The sequence below is a fragment of the Artibeus jamaicensis genome, unplaced genomic scaffold (assembly GCF_021234435.1).
Source record: "Artibeus jamaicensis isolate MK-2021 breed Jamaican fruit bat unplaced genomic scaffold, CSHL_Jam_final contig_1015, whole genome shotgun sequence".
NCBI classification, from domain to species: domain Eukaryota; kingdom Metazoa; phylum Chordata; class Mammalia; order Chiroptera; family Phyllostomidae; genus Artibeus; species Artibeus jamaicensis.
The window spans coordinates 8,433,541-8,451,101 of NW_026521194.1; the positions used below are offsets into that span (position 1 = coordinate 8,433,541).

General features: G+C 59.0%; 1 protein-coding gene across 1 annotated transcript; it reads right to left on the reverse strand.

The window, feature by feature from the left end:
* Positions 1 to 647: 647 nt before the first annotated feature.
* Positions 648 to 12,992, reverse strand: WNT10A (Wnt family member 10A). Its single transcript, XM_037155477.2, has 4 exons — positions 12,690 to 12,992; positions 11,435 to 11,697; positions 4,047 to 4,426; positions 648 to 1,707 (listed from the first exon to the last, which is right to left on the reverse strand). The coding sequence occupies exons 1-4, from the start codon at positions 12,803 to 12,805 to the stop codon at positions 1,210 to 1,212; spliced, it is 1,257 nt and encodes a 418-aa protein (XP_037011372.1). The 5' UTR covers positions 12,806 to 12,992; the 3' UTR covers positions 648 to 1,209.
* Between the last annotated feature and the right edge of the window lie 4,569 nt (positions 12,993 to 17,561).

The following is a 17,561-nucleotide window of genomic DNA, read 5'->3' on the forward strand; positions in this document are numbered from 1 at the left end:
CTCGGCTGCTGGGTGCTGCTGGGCACTGCCACTCACTCTGGCTTGTGGCAGAGGGTTCAGGAACAAGGTGGACTGCTACCAAGGGCTCTTGATCCAGCGCCTTGTCAACATCCCCTGCCTCCATCCAGTCCAGACCCCGTCTCTGGTGTGGAAGACAGCTGTAGTCTCCTAAGTGGCTCCCCTGCTGTCAGTGTGTCCCCCTTCAGCCAGCCCCCCATACACGATCTAGGTAGGAATCGGACCATGACACTCGCCTGCCTAGGACCCTGTCAAGGTTGCCATTCCTCTTAAACAAAATCCCCACTTGTTAGAGCCTAGGACACCTGATGTGACCCTTGCCCTGCACCCCTCTCTTCTCCTACTCATCTGCCCCTTGATTTCTTCACTCCAGCTCCACGGGCCTCTCTCAGAGTTTTGCATTCACATGGCTTCTCCCTGGGAAGCCCTTACCCTCCATGTGCATGGCTCTCTCTTCCTCGTGGGGGGTCTAAGCATAAGTATCACAGCTCCGAGAGGCCTTCCTGGAAAACCCAGTGGCTTTATCCACAGGAGCCCCGCTCCCCCGAAATCACTCTACATCCACCACCCTGCTTTAGCTTCTTCATCACACATAGCATTGTCCGAAATGACCTTGTTTGTGTATTTACTTGTTTATTGTCCACTCCCCCCCGCCAGCATGTAAACTCCAAGAGGGCAGGTGCTGTCTCTTCTATTCACATCTGTGTCCCCAGCACCTTATCGCCTGAAGAGCACCAGGCCACAACGAGTGCAAAATAAATATTTGTTCATTGAATGACGAGGGGCAGAGGCCTGTTGGGCAGGGTGTCTGTGGCCTCTCTAGAGTTACTGTGGCCCAGTTATGTCCATTTCTTCTTTGTAATCCGCTCCCATTCCTTCCCTCCCACTCCAAGGAAACGGTGAGGGGATGAAAGGAGACAGGCCTGGGGTTGCCTGGCTGACACTGCCCTAGGGTGTGGGGCGGTTCTCAGCCCAGCTGAGCTGTCTGAGCTTGGGGCAGAGAGTGGAGAGGCAAATCAGCCCTGAAGATGAAGTCTAGACTTTTCCGTGATTGCAAACCTGATGACCCTCAGAGCTGGGAGGTTCCTATAAGATTTAGTGGTCCAGCCTCCTCTCCCAGGAGCCAAAGTGACTCTGTCAAGACCACAAGCTGCAGAGAAAGGGCCAGTCTCAGGGAGGGGAGCCCTCCGCTCACTTGCAGACGCTGACCCACTCGGTGATGCGGCACTCCTCGCAGACCACGAAGCAGCACCAGTGGAAGCGGCAGTGGCAGCGCTCGCTGCGAGTCTGGCGCAGGATGTTGTGGCCGCGACCGCAGCACATGCTGCCGCAGCCGTCCGGGCCTGTGCTACTCTTGTTGCACAGGCGGCCCACGGTGCCCGCCGAGTCCAGGCGCGGCTCGCGCTCGCAGAAGTCGGGCGACTTCTCGAAATAGACCAGGTCTGCAGGGTTGGCCCTGCGGCGTGGCCCGGGAACGCCCGGGGCCGCAGAGGGTGCCCCCACGGGGCCGGCCTCCAGCTGGCCGCCGTTGCGGTTGTGCGGCCGGATGAGCGTGGCTCGGTGGAAGCGGTTGCGCAGCAGCGCCCCCACCGCGCGGAACTCCGGCGTCACCTGCCAGCACGTCTTGAGCTGGCAGCTGCCTGAAGTGCCGTGGCACTTGCACTTCCGCCGCATGTTCTCCATCACCGTCTGCAGAGGGAGGCACGGTGAGAGGCAACGCCTGCGGCCAGCCCCACAGCCCTCCTTCCAACACAAGACACTGGCCTGTGAGAATCAGAGGCTTTTGGAACCAACTCCCATTGAACAGAGGCAAAAGCTAAGGCCGAAGCGGGGTTGGGGGACGACGGGGTGGCACACCTCCTGAGCCAGGCTGTCCAGAAAGAAATCTGCCTGCTCCTCTGCTGCTCTGGCACCCACCTCCCACCAGGCCAGGCCCTTGGGGAATTCCCTCCTTCCTGCTCCCCCTCCTCTCCTGCCCGCCTTTCTCAGCACCTGCAGGGGGCCCTTGGGGCGGGAGGCTCTTGCTTCCTGAGGGGGGATCCCAGATCCTCAGGGAAATTCCCTCTCCTTCCATCCCTCGGTGGGGGCCAAGAGCTGGCGTTTGCTGCCCCCACTACATCCCACCCCCATAGCCTCTGGCCTTGCTCCAGGCTGTGAGTCTCGGCTGCAGGGAGTCTGAGAAAGCCCCTTTCCTTCCCTGGGCCCTGCAAGCTCCTGAGGCTTAAGGAGGCGGGAGGGACAGGGGAGACACCCTTTCCCCCCCGAAGTATACTAGCTGGGGCTTATTCTGCCCAGTGCCACAGTTCCCCCCTAGAAAACAGGGAAACCAACAGGACCCAAGGGCTTTCCTTGAATGCAGAATGGGAAGAGACCCCAAAGAGCCAGACCCTCCACCCACTGAAAGGAGAGAGGTTCCCAGACCTCCAAACGGGGTGGTTAGGGAACCTGCCCACAGCCTGCCCGCTCTCAACCTGCTCTGGAGTCTCCTCCCCAAGAAGCCTCACCCGGGACCCAGAGGGAGTTGATCCCACCCTTCTCTCCCACCATCCCACTTCAGAAACACCCTCAGACAGGGAGAGCAGTGCCCTGAGCCCCCCAACCTGGGCATCAGGGCCATGAGAGAGTGACCCCGTCCTCCAAGTTTTAAAGGACTCCTGACGCCTGCGGTGTCAGCACCACGTGGGAACCAGCCCGATGTCTGCCCTGGCCAACAGCTCCAGAACATCTGCTTCCCACAGGCAGCAGCCATTAATTAACCAGTTTAACGAGGAGGAGGAGGAGGTGCTGCTGGTAGGGCTGGGATGGTATTGAAGCTTGGGGAGAGAGCTGTATGGATAGGGCAGGGCTGGGGGGGGGGGCGCTGGGCTGGACCTGAGGGCGGACATGCCTCAGTTTACCTCACCTCTAAGTCAGAATGGGAAGAACTGAAGCAGCTGAGAGTTTTTGTGGAAGGAGAAGGTGAACCAGCCTGGGTTGAGAGGCCAGGAGAAAGGGGAGTGAGATGGAAAGGGTGCCAGCCAGAGTGAGGGGGAGCCAGGACTGAGGCCTGAGCAGGCCTGGCGGGGCGAGAGAAGGGGTGGAGGCCAAGTAATCAGGGAAGGAAGGTGCTGAACTACCACAAGGGCTAGGAGGCACCTTAGTGTGGGTGTGCACATAGAATGGGCTGCGCTGTAAGCACCACAGCACGGCCTCGGAGCTCAGCTGCCCGGGGGGCTGCATCCTGCCCCTACCACTTTCTCACTGGTTACACCCCCTCGTGCAAGATTAGGCTCTCTGTGCCTCAGTTTCTATGTCTTAACCTGAGGTTCATAATAGTACTGTCAACAGGAAGTTGTATGGATTAAACAGGCTGGTGTGCAGTCGAGTGCTCCAAACAGTGCCTAACCTATAGTAAGCACTCAGTGAATCCAGTTTACTATTACTTTCATTTGGTCTCTCTCTCTCTCAAATGAATGAGACCTTTGAGTTAGTGTGAACATTTGAGGGTAGGGGAGCCTAGAGCACAGTTCCACAGCAGTCCCTGGGAACCGCACTTTGAGGAGTTCCCCATCTGCACAGAAAGGTTGGGAGAGGAGGGGGCGCAGCAGAGGATGTCACAAAGTCATGGAACACTAGAGCTGATGGGCCTCACAGGTAATCCAGTCCAAACTTCCCACTTTAAAGGGGAGGAGAGAGGGTGGCAGAGCCCGGCCGAAAGCCCTGGGGTCTGCCTGCAACCCTGTCTTTCACCGTTGTTCCCAGAGGGAGTGGGCAGAGCAGGCTGCTCAGCAGAGGGCCAGTGAATGAGGGCACAGGCTGTTTCTGCCCTCTGTCCCCAGGCCTGACGAGGTGTCTAGCACACAACAGGTATTCAGTGCATGTTTGTTCACTGAATTAGGAAGGGACAATGAGAAAATTGCTGAGTTAGGGTTGCCCTGTGGTCCCCAGAGGAGAGGTAGGTTGGGGGGGGTTGTTGGGGGCCGGGTGGGGGGCAGGGCTTGGCAGAGGGATTTGGCGCAGAGGAAGGGGATAGGGAAGGTAGCTCTCACCTGCCTCCCAACTCGGTTGTTGTGAAGCCTCATGCGTGCGTGGATGTCTCGGTGAGGCTCCCGGGAATCCAGAAAGTCCTTAGAGAAGCGTTCCCCAAAGCCCACGTCCGGGCTACAGCCACCCCACTCCCAGGAGTCCTGCAGGCCAGGGCTGGCGGGGGGCAGGGCTGGGTGTTCGGGAACCCCATGGCTCAGGCCCTTACCGCGCTGCAGCGCGTCCAGCTGCAGGCGGTGCAGCTTCCGACGGAAGGCCTCCTCATCCCCGCGCCGGGACGCGTCGCAGCCACACGCCCGCAGTTTGCCCAGGGCGCAGGCATTGGACACCGCGTGCACTACGCCGGCTGCGGCGATGGCGTAGGCGAAGGCACTCTCTCGGAAACCTGCGGGTAGAGATTCAGGAAACACAGACTCTGATCAGACAACCCATCCCTCTGAGTTCCCTACTCAGTCTTCTTACCATACAGTCCGGAAACGGAGGCCCAGTGTTGGGGGAAGGTCTGTTACAGGGCGCAGAGTCAAAGGGGGTGAGAAATCACATCGGAAGTTCAGCACAGAGGCTGGAGTGGCAGAGGTCTCCTTTTCTGCACTCCCTTCTCCGTTTCACTAACACCACCCCCTCGCAAGCTCAGAATTTGTGTCCGCATCTCTCTCGTTGGACAGAAAGTATCTGGGAAACATTCTTTTGAAGATCAGGTACTTCATCGACTACCTCTCATGTGAAAGTTGCACTTTAACAACACGCCTGCAGAAAGAAGGCAAATGCAACCAAAAGAATAAGTTACTGGCCACAGAATCCCAGGCTGTAGGAAATGGTAAGGGGCAAAAGGGTAAATCAGAGGAGCTGGAGTCCGCCTACAGTTCCTGGGCTCAAGACTGATGCCTGGTGCCCCCTCAGGTCCACCCCAGAACGCGCTCTGAGGCCCAGATGCGAGAGGCAGAGAAAGGCACCAGCAGCGTTTCCTCCTTTGCTGTCCACGGGACACCCCTGAAAGTCTGCTCTGAAAAGGTCACCACCCAGCCACCTGGGGTGAGTCTAGGTCAGCGGAGGTTGTTTCAGGGGTGCTGGGGTCAAGGGGTCAAACACACAGTAGTGTTGAAAACCGAGAGGGGAGGGGAGCTAAGGCAGACACTTCTCCTGGGATGCCCAGGGGACACGAAGACTCCCTGATGAGCCACTCTCAGGGGCTCAGGGCTGGACCAGCCTGGCCACTGCCTTGCCGACACTGCTGTCCTCCTTGGTGTGCCCAGCCTGAGCCGTTCTCTGGGAAAGCCCGGGTATGTCTGGGACTGTGGCAGAGGAAGGCCTATTTGCAGAGGAGTGTCTGGCTCCTGGACCCACAAGCTGCTTCTTGCTTATTCTGCATCTGAGAACGGACTAGTGAGGAGCAGGTTCTGGTACAAGTTTCTGACCAGGCTCTGAACCTACGTGGGCAAAGGGAGAAGCCAAGGGCAATAATAGCCCACATACAAGGAGGAGACTCTACCTGCTGAGGAAGCCCAAACCTGGCCAGAGACTGATGGCCTTGGGAGAGGTCAGAGGTCCAGAGGAAAAACTCTGGGTCTTTCTAGCCCAGCGCCAAGGACTGGGAGGGCATACTCTGGAAGGACTCACAGGCCTGAAGAGCTGACCAGGACTGGACAGAGACCCCAGCCTGCTCCTGCCCCCAATGCTCACCATCTGCATCTCAGGGCCTGTCCACCTCTTCCTGCCCAGCCAAAGCAACAACAGAAAAAGGGAAAAGATACACAGTAGTAGTTAAGAATATGAACTCTAGCCATGGCTGGTGTAGCTTGGGCCTTCGAACCAAACAACCGTGGTTTGATTCCCGGTCAGGGCACATGCCTGGGTTGCAGGCCAGTTCCCAGCAGGGGACACACAAGAGGCAACCATACATTGATATTTCTCTCTCTCCCTCCTTCCTTCCCTTCCCCTCTAAAAATAAATAAATAAAATCTTAAAAAAAAAAAGAATATGAACTCTAAAGCCAGATTTCTGGTTCAAATCTTGTTCTCTTCCACTTACTAAATGCCAATAGCTATGAGACCTGCCTTCCCTGTACCTCAGTTTTCTCATCTGTAAAACAGGGTTATTTTATTATCTGTCTCATTGTTGTTCCAAGAATTAAATGAGTTACTAAATTTAAAGTGCTTAAAATAATACCATACTCATAATAAGCAGTGTATAAACCCTAGCTATTATTGAGGACTTCTTGCTATCTGACCTCACCCACTATTTCTATAGTTTCTGGACATTGTTTTTAGTGTCCCTGATCAGGGACAGAGCCTAGAAGCTCATGACCCAGTCTAGAATAAGTCACCTGGGCCACCAGAAACCATAAAGCAGACTGTCCCTCCTTATCTATTTCAGCTCAGGTCATCTTGGGAGCAGACAGGAAGGGATGGGGATGGGGATGGGGCCTTCGAAGGGGGTTCTGGGAATCGGCGGAGCCGCAGAGGAACAGGCACTGCTCTGGGAGGTGGGGCCCAGGGAAGAGGAGGGCAGACCCCAGCTGGAGAGCACAGCCTGTGTATATGCATTGCCTTTTGTCTGTGGAACTACGAAACACTTCTCTTACTGCTGAGGCGGTCATCAGCCCATTCCTAGGATGAATGGCAATACTCAGACCTCCAGAGGCAGCCCCGGTCTCAGAAATCTCCACACCACACACACACAGTGCAATAAAGGGATGCCCAAGGTCACAGGGGTTATGAAGCTGGACCCAACTCCCAGGCCTGACAACTTTCTGGTGAGAGACATTTAACTCTAGGGAAGACCTGCTGCTGAATGAGAAACCCAGGTAGCCCAGTTCCCAGTTCCCATGGCCTTGCCTGTGCATGGCACCAGGAAAGAGCAAGAGGCTGGTCCAGCGCTGGCTGGTGTGGCTCAGTGGACTGATCGATGGCCTGTGAACCTAAAGGTCACCGGTTCAGTTCCCAATCAGGGCACATGCCTGGATTGCAGGCCAGCTGGGGGCATGTGAGAGGCAAATGAGCAGCCAATCCATGTTTCTCTCCCTTCCTTTCCCTCTCTCTAGAAATTACTTTTTCAAAAAAGAGAGAGGCTGGTCCAGGGGGATGTGCTGGGCCCACCGCCATCCTCCAGGCTCTGTTACATTCAAGGCGGGCTGGAAGGATCTGGAGAAATGTAGCCCACAGCCTGCAGGAACGTCCATGCCTACCCTCCAGCAGCAAAAGAAACCGTCCCCTGGACTCCAGGAGCTGCCACGTGTAGGTGTGTCCAGGCAGGGTTTGTGTGGCCATCTTTCCTTCTGAGAATCTAGGCCTCAGAGAAGTCCAGCCCCCCGGGTCTGCCCCCAGCTCCCATTCAGGGCCCCAGTTTCGGTCCTGGCCCCGACTGTCTGGGGCAGACGCAGGCACTGTGCCATCTGGCCAGCTGGAGGGGGAGAGGGTGGGGCCACGGCCAGCTGGGCTGCCCCGAGCATTGGTGGGGGGGGGCTCGTTAAGACGCACAATTAGCCGCCCTGCCTTTGATCTGGGACAGGGACTGCCAGCATCTAAGTGGAGTCAGCTGCTGCTACAGGCTGAAGCCAACGGCCAGGAAGGGACTGTGGGAGGAGGTCTGGAGGGTAGGGGAGTGTGGAGGAGAGGGGGTTCGGGAGCCAGTGGGAACCAGGGGAAACCAGGAGGGTCCAGAGAAGCTCGAGTCCTGTGCATGTGAATCAAAGAATCGGGGAAGGTGAGAGGTCTGGTCTCCATTCCCCCTGTGCAAATAATCTGTGCGTGCTCGTGTACCTGGGTTGAGAGAGGAGAGTTGTGTGCATATGGGAACACTTATGAGAATTGTGGCTACATGTTCTCTCAGACATGGGTAGGGGTGTGTGTGTGCGCGTGCATCACTTTCATTTCTGGGCACACGGTGATGGGGGAGGCGGTAGGACAGAGGTTGGGCGCAATCTCTAGTCAGCTGGCCTGCACCGGAGCCCTGCTTCTGCAGCTCACTTACAAGCTGTGTGACTAATCCTCTCTTAGCTTCATGTGTAAAATGAGGATAATAACAGGACCGACTGAGTGGGGACTGTTTGAGGGCCCTAAAGTATAGATAAAGGGCTTTAGAAAAGTGCCTGACACACAGCGAGTACGTAGTATGTGGTGGCTGATTTACTGGCTGCCATTAGACTGATAGGACCTTAGGTAACCCTGGGATATGACTGTCTGTACCTCTGTGTCCCCACTGAGTGCTACCACATACCCCGAGCCTGGAGACGAGACGTAGGCATAAAACCAAGACTCTCTGAGCATGGATGTAAAAGGGAGGTGGGAGAAGAGCAAGCCAGGGCCTTGGGGAACAGAGGCCGGGCTCTAATTTGCTGGCTGCCCCTGCGCTGGGACCCTGGCTTGCTGCAGGGCCTCACACACCCTCTTTTCGAATAGGTCTGGGCTGCAGGGAGGGCGTGCCTAAACTGCGTGGGACCTCCAGGAGCTGCTCCCTGAATGTCCTTCACTCCCTCCATCGAGCCCCCCTCTCTGTCCTCTCATCTCCTTTCACTCCAGGGCCCAGGTCCAGTCTGAGGCAGCTCTGTCCCCAAATCTCCCGCAGGTCCTTGCACCCTGAGTGAGAGACCCGTGGGTTCCTCTGGGCCTCCAGGGAAGGACTCCCCTCCAGCTGACATTCTGCCCAGCACCCCACCCACCCAGGCACCAACCCTCTGGGTCCTAGAACAAACAGCTGGGGACACCAGTGCCCTTGGCACTTAGGTCGCAGCCTTTTTCTGACTCCAGCCCCCTAGAGGCCCCTCTCCCGGTCCCCCAGTCCCAGGCTCCGGCACCACTACCCCCGTCCTCTCTTTGGCTAGGTAAAGCCCTGTTACGAACCCCGCCTTCCCAAGCACCTCCTCTGGGTTGCCAGTCTCCTTCCTTTCTTCCTCTGTGCCACATTAGAACCCTACCCCCTCAGCCCAACCCACCTGGAGGACAATTAGATGACAGTAAAAGCATTAAGATGGAAGCCGCACGTCTCCCAGCAGTCCCTATTTTAAACATGGCAAAATACCCCCTTCAGAATCCCCACTGGCGGCCTGGGTCAGAATGGGGCTCTGCATCCCGCTGCTCCACCTGGGAGAAACTGAGGTCACCCGACCCCACAATGGACAATCCATAGCTTAAAAAGAAGTGAAATTTGGGAGGGCCCCAGACTACGGGCTGGGTGCACCAACAGTGATCCCACGGGGCTTAAATTTAGCTAGTTCTCGAGGCGACAGGCCAAGACGGACCAGGAACTAATGAACGGGATGTGGCCTAAGGGAGGGGCAGAATGGAGGTTCTTCGAGGGAGGAGTGGGATTTCCTTCCAGAAGCCCAGAGTCCCCTACTTCAGGGAGAGGTACAAATGAGGTGTCGCAGTTCGGGAGCAGAAGCCCAAGAGGTGAGGGACGACGCTGTTCTGAGGCCGGAGGAAGGAGCCCAGCTTCCCTGCCGGGACAGGAGCCGCTGTCCCACCCCCTCCCCGCTTGGGGCGCCGCCCCGCCCGGCTAGCCCTGGCAAGTCTCCCCCTCCACCCCTAACCTCTCCCCCCACCCGTCCCCCCAGCTCACCTCCCGCTTATTAAACTGCAGGTGAACCCGGGAGCGCCTGGCGCCGAGCCAACCCCGCGCGGTTGCACCGCTCGCAGCTCGCCCCCCGTGTCCAAAACCTCGCGTTCGCCACCAGGCCTCGCGGGCCTCCCCGGGCGCAGCCACTAGGACGCCTGGCTTCATGACAGGGGACCGGAGGGCCCGAGGGGAGAGGGGACACCGAGGCCCGGGAGGGGTAAAGAGCTTGCTTTGCCTTGACCTTTCGGAAAGGACAGGGGTGTGAAGCTCAGCGCCCGCCCGAGTCCCCAGAGGGCGAAACCGAAGCGAGGGCAACGGTGTCCTCCCCGCCGGGCCCGAGCGCTGGAGGGAGACCGAGGCTTCGGGGTACGCGGATGACCTAGAAACCCGGAGTGGGAGCGGGCGCGCGGCGGCGACCAGAGCCGGCCCGGCCCGGCCGGGGCAGGAAAGGTGCAGAGGCCTGTCGCTTCGCGCCGCCAGCGCGGGCGTTGGGGCGGGGCGGGGCGCCGGAGGGGCCGGCCAGCCGGGGTCCGCGCCCGCCGCGCTCGGAGGGCTGGGGAGGCCGGAGAGCGGCGCAGCGGGCGGGGCTGGAGCTCAGGGCCGCGGGTGGGGGCGCCCCTTTGAGAGCAGCACGGCTGGGCCCGGGAGCCGTCTGCCGCGGCCCGCAGGGGATTAGTTCGCGGCTGCATGCCGCCACACGCGTCGGGCTGGGCTCAGCCAGGGAGAAACAGCGCCCCGGGCTCGCGGGGGAGGCGGGAGGGAGAGCGCGCGGGGGCGGGGCGGGCGGCCTGGGGATGGGCTGGGGGAGACCGGCGTGGCCCCTGACTGGGGGCCCAGGGAAAGGTCGGAGGGGTCTGGATGAAAAGGGAGGGGCCGTGGCTCTCTAAGTTCTCCCTGAAGTCGGGGTACAATGGAGTCCGATTCTCCCAGAAGCCTCAGGTCCCAAGCCCAAAGGGTGTAAGGGTACGCCTCCTTCCTCCTCCACTGTCAACTGAGAATTGGACAAGTCCCAAGGAGCGGGGTCTCCACACTACCCCACCCAAACAGCTGAGAGGGGACGCAGTTGGGCCCATCCACGGGGCAGGACCCCATCTTCCCCAAAAGACCTGACTGAAGGCCTGAGACACCAACACGGGAGGTGGTTCTGAGCAGGGCCCAGTGACAAAACCTCCCTTGACCTTCAGCCCAAGCCATTCTATGGGTTGCCCAGGTGAGACCTGGATCATCCAGCGGTGGGGAGGGGGACAGGAGTGGGCTTCAGGTTCTCTGAGTTGTGAGGGAAAAGGGAAGTGGCAGGGCCACTAGGCCTGCTGGGCTGCAGGAGGGCGAGAATGTGCACACACACACACACACACACACACACACACCCAGCACCTCTGATTCAGAGAGTTCTCCAAGGTGGCGAGGTTAACACAGAGGCTGGTGGTGTACCCTGCTGGGAAGAGCTTCTTCGGGAGCACAGACCTTTTACCTGCCCAGGCTTCCCTCACCTACGCCATTTGGCAAAAGTCCCCAACCCCTCTTCATGCTGATTCTGGGCACTTTATTATTACTCACAGGCTTGCCAACCTCAATGCTGTATGCTAGGTAGGGGGTAAAGTGAGGCAGATCACAGATGCAGATATTTCTGAGCCTGAGATACCCAGTGTCAATGACAGGACAGGATAACCCATGAGTCCAGTTCTCAGGCATGGGACCTGTCACCCTTGGGCCACACAGCCCAGCCGGGAGCCACATCTGACCCATTTGTCTGCCTGGGGGTGGGGGGGGTTGAGGGAGTGGGTTCTGAGGTGGGGGTGCTGGATGGAGAGGGGAGAGGGGCAAGATGAGGGGCAGCTACCTCTGCTGAAGATGGGACTCTCGTAGGGGATCTTATTTCGCGTCTCGAGACTGGAGCAGTTCCAGCGCTGGTCCCGGAACTGGTGCTGACACTCGTGGATGGCGATCTGGATGCCCTGGATGGCGGAGGCCGCCACATCAGGGTGGCGCACGCACACCTCCATCTGCCGCCGGCTCAGGCCGGGCAGCGTCAGGCACACGGTGTTGGCGTTGAGCACGGGCTCCGGGGGGAGGCGGAGGCCCAGAATGTCATTGGGTGCAGACCTGCAGGTGTGCGGGAGGGGGGTGGGTGAGTGAGTGGGGGACCAGGAGGACCCCATCTAAACGTACACAGTCTGTCCCCAAGGCCATAGTCCCCGTATTTCACCCTTTGCCTTTTAGGTTTGGGCCTGTCAGTGTGCCCCTAGAGCATTCTCCTTTCCTTGACCTTCTCACCACTTCCAAGAAAACCCACCGAGCTGCCCGCCTGCCCAGGGTAACGTGTGCAGACGCACAGGACCAGAATGGCTGCACACACCGTATTTAGTAAGTGCACCCCTGGGCAGAGCTGCTCGCATGCACCGCCTTCCCCAGAAGGCTCTTACAGACGTATTGCAGAGGGTCATAGTCTCAAAGACACGCTTCTGCACAGTGAGGGGCACACCCAGACCCAGGACATCGACACACATGCACACTTCATCAGACATAGTCACACACATGGACAAAGACGCACAAATACACACCACGCTCATTTTGCACATTCACCCAGGAGTGCTCACATGTGCACATGCAGGCTGCTGTTCACAACATAGCTTTCTGGGCTCACTCACACACACATACACACACATGCACTGAACATGTCCACCTGCAGTCTCTCACTGACCCCGCCTGGGCTACACCCTTCCAGCCCCCAACCCCTGTCCCTGCCTGTGGGCCATCTCCAAGGTGGAGCAAGACAGTTGGAACTTCCTGGGGTGGGGTGCATTCCCCCGGCACAGAACTCTGACTTGGTACTTGCTCCCCGCCCCCCGTGCACACACACCTTCCCTTCTAGTAGCCATCATTCTGCTGGGCACTGCCCCGTCTCCTTGGACTGCCCATATTCTGTCACCGGCTCAACGTCCTCCTCTGAGAGCACTTTCATTGGGCACCAGAACTCTCCTGCGACACTGTCCCTCCCTCCTTCCAGGGTCCCGTGCCCCAGCAGGAGCGCCAGAGGCCCCTGTGGCTGGGGGTCCCAGCTCTCCAGGAGGGCGGAGCATAAGGTGAGGGCTCACCTGGGCAGGGCGGCAGCCAGCAGCAGGAGGAAGAACAGGAGCGCGCACAGCGCGGGCCGCGGCTGGGGCCCGGGTCGGAGGAGCCGCAGCCAGGGGCAGGGGTGGGTGCTGCCCATGGCGCGAGGGCCGTGACGCGCGGGGAGTGGGGGGCTCACAGCCCAGCTGGACTGGCGAGCCAGGGGCGACGGCGCATGATCCGCGGGGGTCGGGGCGGCTGCGACACACGGCTCCGACTTGGGTCACGGCTCCGGGAGCAGACGGCGCCCGCCTCTCCGCTCCATGGGGCAGCGCCCCCGGGCACCGCCCCCGGGGGGGGGTGGCGGGCGGGCACACCGGGCACCTCCTGGCACAGGGGTCCAGGGAATTTCCCGAGGCCCCCCTGCGACAACTCCTGGTGCCTCTGGAGTGTAAGGGGGGCCCGGATGTGCTGCGGGCTGGGGACGAGAGGCTGGGGTGCCGGGGAGCCCCCCAGCGCTGCGCCGCGAGCCTGTGCTTCCGAGGGCGTGTAGGGCGGGACGGGGTGGGGGCTGGAGGGGGGGCGGCGCTGGCTGTGCCCGGCCCCACCGCCCAGAGAGTGACTGTCCCGGCTCCCGGAGCTCCGCCGACTCCCCTCCCCCCGTCCCCCCTCCCCGTGTCTCCGGGCTGTACCCCACGTGACGTCACGATGGGGTGGGTGGAGGAGTGTACGCGACTTGAGGCCACTGCGTCCACTCAGGATTCTGGGTGGGAGCGGCCACGCGGCGGGCAAAGGAAGGAGAGGTGTTGGAGTGTGTGCGCGCAGGCACGGGGAGGTGCCAGTGCGCGGGACGTGCCGGTTTGTGTCGGAAGGTGTGTGTTACTGGGGGGTGTGAGTGCCTGGCTGAGATGCAGCTGCCGGGGAGCGGTCCCCCTCCCTGCCCTCTCCGCCGATATACACACCTGCAAGGGCTGGAGGGGAGAGGTTGGCCCCTCTGCTCGCCTCCCCCACCTCAGGGGGACTTCCCGGGCTTGGCTGGTGAGGCAGGTGTGGGATCCTGCAAAGGGGTTTGGCAGCTTCTGGATCTTGCTCTTCTTCGCTGTATGACCTTAAGCAGGTGCCTGCCGCTCACGGAGCCACCCTCCTTCCCTTCCTGAACCGGGATTAAGGAGGCCCACCCCATCTGGTCACCTCCTCTAGCCAACGAAGGTAAAACTGCTAGGACTCCAGCAGCAGAAGCTCGTCTGGGAGCAGAGCACACAGGGTGCCACAGCCTGGGAGGGAGGAGGGAATCAGAGAGCCTTTTAATCCTAAAAGTGGGCTTTGAGGTCAGCATATTTCATCCTCTTTTATATTACATGAAAATATTGAGGCTCAGAGAGGGTCATGACTTACTCAAGGTCACACAGCAAATAGGAGGAAGAGCTGTAATCAAACCCAGTTTGCTCGACTCTGCGCACAGCGGCAACTGCCCAGGCACTGGATACTGCTCGCCAAGGTCCTGCTTTCAAGCAGGACTCCAGGTCTTGCCCTGGCTCTGCCATCTCTGATTGGTCCTCTGGGAGCTCCCCAACACCAGCCTCCTGGCCCAGGCCACTCCTCTCTGGGGTCCTTCCTGCCTTCCCTCCATACCTGTACGCTGGGCTGAGTGTACTGGACCCAGGCAAGGGCCTGAGAACCAGAGGGTTGGGGACTGAGGCTTCAGCTTCTGGTTCTGGTTCTAATCTGGGCCTTGACAGTGAATCCTAACTCTCCCTGTGGCCTTAGCATCCTCCTCTGTAAAATGGGTACAAGCCTCCCACTCCATGCACACCTCCCTCCCAGCCACACTACTCTCTGTCTCTCTGAAGTGAGGCCCCTACTGGTTTAAGGACAAACTACAGGGACCTCTGGCTCAGAGACAAAAAGGGGCCCTTTCTTGGAACTGGCCGTTCCTGGGGACTTGGAGGGGAGGGCGGGGCCTCCACTGTCCCCAGACTGTCAGGTGGTGGAGGCAGCCTGAGCAACAACAGGCCGACAGCATGCTCCTCATTTTGCTCCTCCATTTCTGCCGGCAGGCACTGCAGCTGTCAGGAATTAAGGGCTTGAGGCTGCTGGGGGTGTGTGGGGGGGTGTGTGGGGAGCAGTCTGGCTGGACAGCAGGAAAACAGCCGGGGGCTGGGAGCCGTCTGCGTCAGCCAGAGCCTTGTTTGACCCCATCCACCCTCCCCTCTGCACTCTCTCCCACCACGCTGCAGGCACAGGGCGTTCGGGAAGGGTATGGGGAGAGACAGGGCAGGGCCGGGCTCAGCCCAGGAAGAAAGCGTGAGCCCAGGGTGGGAGAGGGCACCAGCAGGGGCAAACGGGGCTGAGGAGTCATGCTCCCATTGGCTGCTGGGGAAACTGAGGCCCAGAAAGGATTAGGAACACACTCCGTGAGGAATGGGACACAGTGAATGGGTTCCTAACCCTCCTTACTCCTCGTCTAGGGCTCACACTAGCGTTTCCCATGATCCACCCATCACAGATACCCGTTGGGGTGGGCCATTGTGGGAAATAACGATTCCATTCCCAAGCGGCTGAGTCATCCTTTCCAGGGACAAGGCCTGGGGGGCTGAATTTCTAACTGGCATCCCCAGTGATTTTTGCGAGGACCACATTTGGGAAACACTTCTGATCTGCTTGAGGGACTGACTTTTTTGCCCTCGGCCTCCCTGTCATGAGGGAGGATCTCCGTGCTCTCCCACCCCCTCCTGTTCATGAACTACGCACATGTACAGGAGAGGGAGAAGACCCTTTCTCTGAAACCCCAGCAGGCAGGGAAGGATGCCCACGCCTTGCTTGCACTGGGGCGTGGTTCTGGACTGACGTCATGAGGGTTTAGAAGCACCCAAGCCTGGGGCAACCCTTCGCACTTCAGGGAGGAGAGGGCATATGTAGGCATAGGGCCTTGGCCTACGTGCAGACGAAGCCCAGAAAGAGTGTCTGGCCTAGCCCCATGTGACCCATGCCATGGGCAGCCCCCTGGCCCCACCCTGGCCCTGCCCTGGGCTCTGGCCCTCAGCCCAGCCCCGGCCCCCGCAGCCGCAGCCTGAGACCACAATTACAGGGGCCACTGGGGGTGGGGGAGCACCAGGCAGCTTGGAGAATGGTTCCAGCTGTGGCGGCTCTGGAGGCGCTTTCAGGGAAGGGCGAGCTGGGGAGGCACCAGGGTGAGAACAGGTGGGACCTGCGGCCCTGATGCTCTCCAGAGAGGTTTGTCTTGGTGAGAGGGAAGGAGTTCCACACTGATAAGGGAGCACTTTGTCCTACTGCCTGGGTCTCTGGGGCCACTTCCCCTCAGCAAGTTGAGGGAGCATAGCTTGCTGCTTCAGTCTCCCCGAACGCCTAAATTGTTCTGTCATTGAAGGGAAGGGCAAATGTTTTTTTGAGCCCTCTCGAGCCTTCCAGGTGCCGCCCGCCCAGATGCCTGCATATCTGGCTGTCCCTGAGATGGTCGCACACACACCTGGAGCATCTCTGTGCTCTTCTCCCATCTCCATGGTTCCACGTGTCCTCTGTCACTCAGTCTTGATGGCCCGGATTGTGCCTGGGACTGAGCAACTGGGCCAGCAAGGGGGAGGGGCTGCGATGGGGCATTTCTGAGCTCTGTTTTGAGCCCCCTTCCCAGGCAGCAGTGCAAGAGCACAGAGCCATCTCTGAACTTAAAGGACCAGGCTAATGGTCAAAATGGTGCCTCTCAGGCCCTCATTATCACTCTTCGCAGATGGTGGTTCCCAGACTCCTGCTGGGCTGAGTCACAGAAGATGGGCCACTAACATGTGACTAGCAGTTAAAAATTGCAGTGGACTCTCACGTGCACTAACAAGCTACCAGGCACCCCCATTTTGTGATAGGAAAACTAAGGCTCAGAGAGATTAACTAACTTGGTCAAGGTCAAGCTAGCAAACCAGGCCTTTTTTTCACTGTATTATGCTACTTCCTCTGAATTCCTTTTAACCTGCTTGGGTTGGTAATAGTGCATGCTGCTGCCTCAGTTTCCCTCTCCGACATCACCCACTCCATACACTCCCTAACTTCAGGACCTAGGAGTAAATACGGGGCAGGAGGCACCCCAGACAGTCCGGAACGCTAGCAGCTTGATCCAAGCTGTCTGTGGATCTCTGCTTCTTTTCATCCTACCCTCTCCCACCTACCACTTCTGACCTGTCAGCTGGTCCCTTTCACAGGGAAACGGGGCTCTGTGCACCCTCTGGTGGTCTCTGAGAGAAGTACAGGAGATTATTTTTAAAATACCCATTGCAGACCTCTGGGGAAAAGCAGAGCCCTGAATATAAACCCTATCTGTAGGGAGTTTCCTTTGGCCTCTGCGTGGCCCACAATGCCAGGTCCACTTTTTCCCCTTGGTAAGTTATCCAAGCCCACTTGGGTCGAGAAGTTCTGAGTCCAAATTCTCCATGCCACGTCCCTAATGTCCAGGCATTTGACCTAAGGGAGCCAGGAGAAACAGGAAGGAAGACCCAGGTGCCCCCTCCTTCCCACAGGAACCTATCCCCACCCCCTCTGCGTAAATGCCACACTCTGGGCCCCCCACCTGACCTTTGAGGGCTGAACCAGGCCAGGTCGTAGCAGTGGCTGGAGGGGCACTGCAGCGGAAGACATGCACTGAAGGCCATGGTTAGGGTCCGTCACATCCAGGGTGTTTCCCTTCCTTGCCTTTCATTTGAAGAACTCTGCTGTCCTTCCTGTACCCCTGTGCCCCGTGGTCTTAGGGGGGCTGCCATTCCTGGTCATAGCAGAACATCTTCCTGGATGCTGTCATTTGTGCAGGAATAGGCAAGGGACCCAAGCTGACCCAGCCAGGACTGCTTTCTCAGGACCTCTGCTGGGAAGGCCTTTCTTTTCACAAGCTCTAAGAAAGCAGACATAGAGCTGCC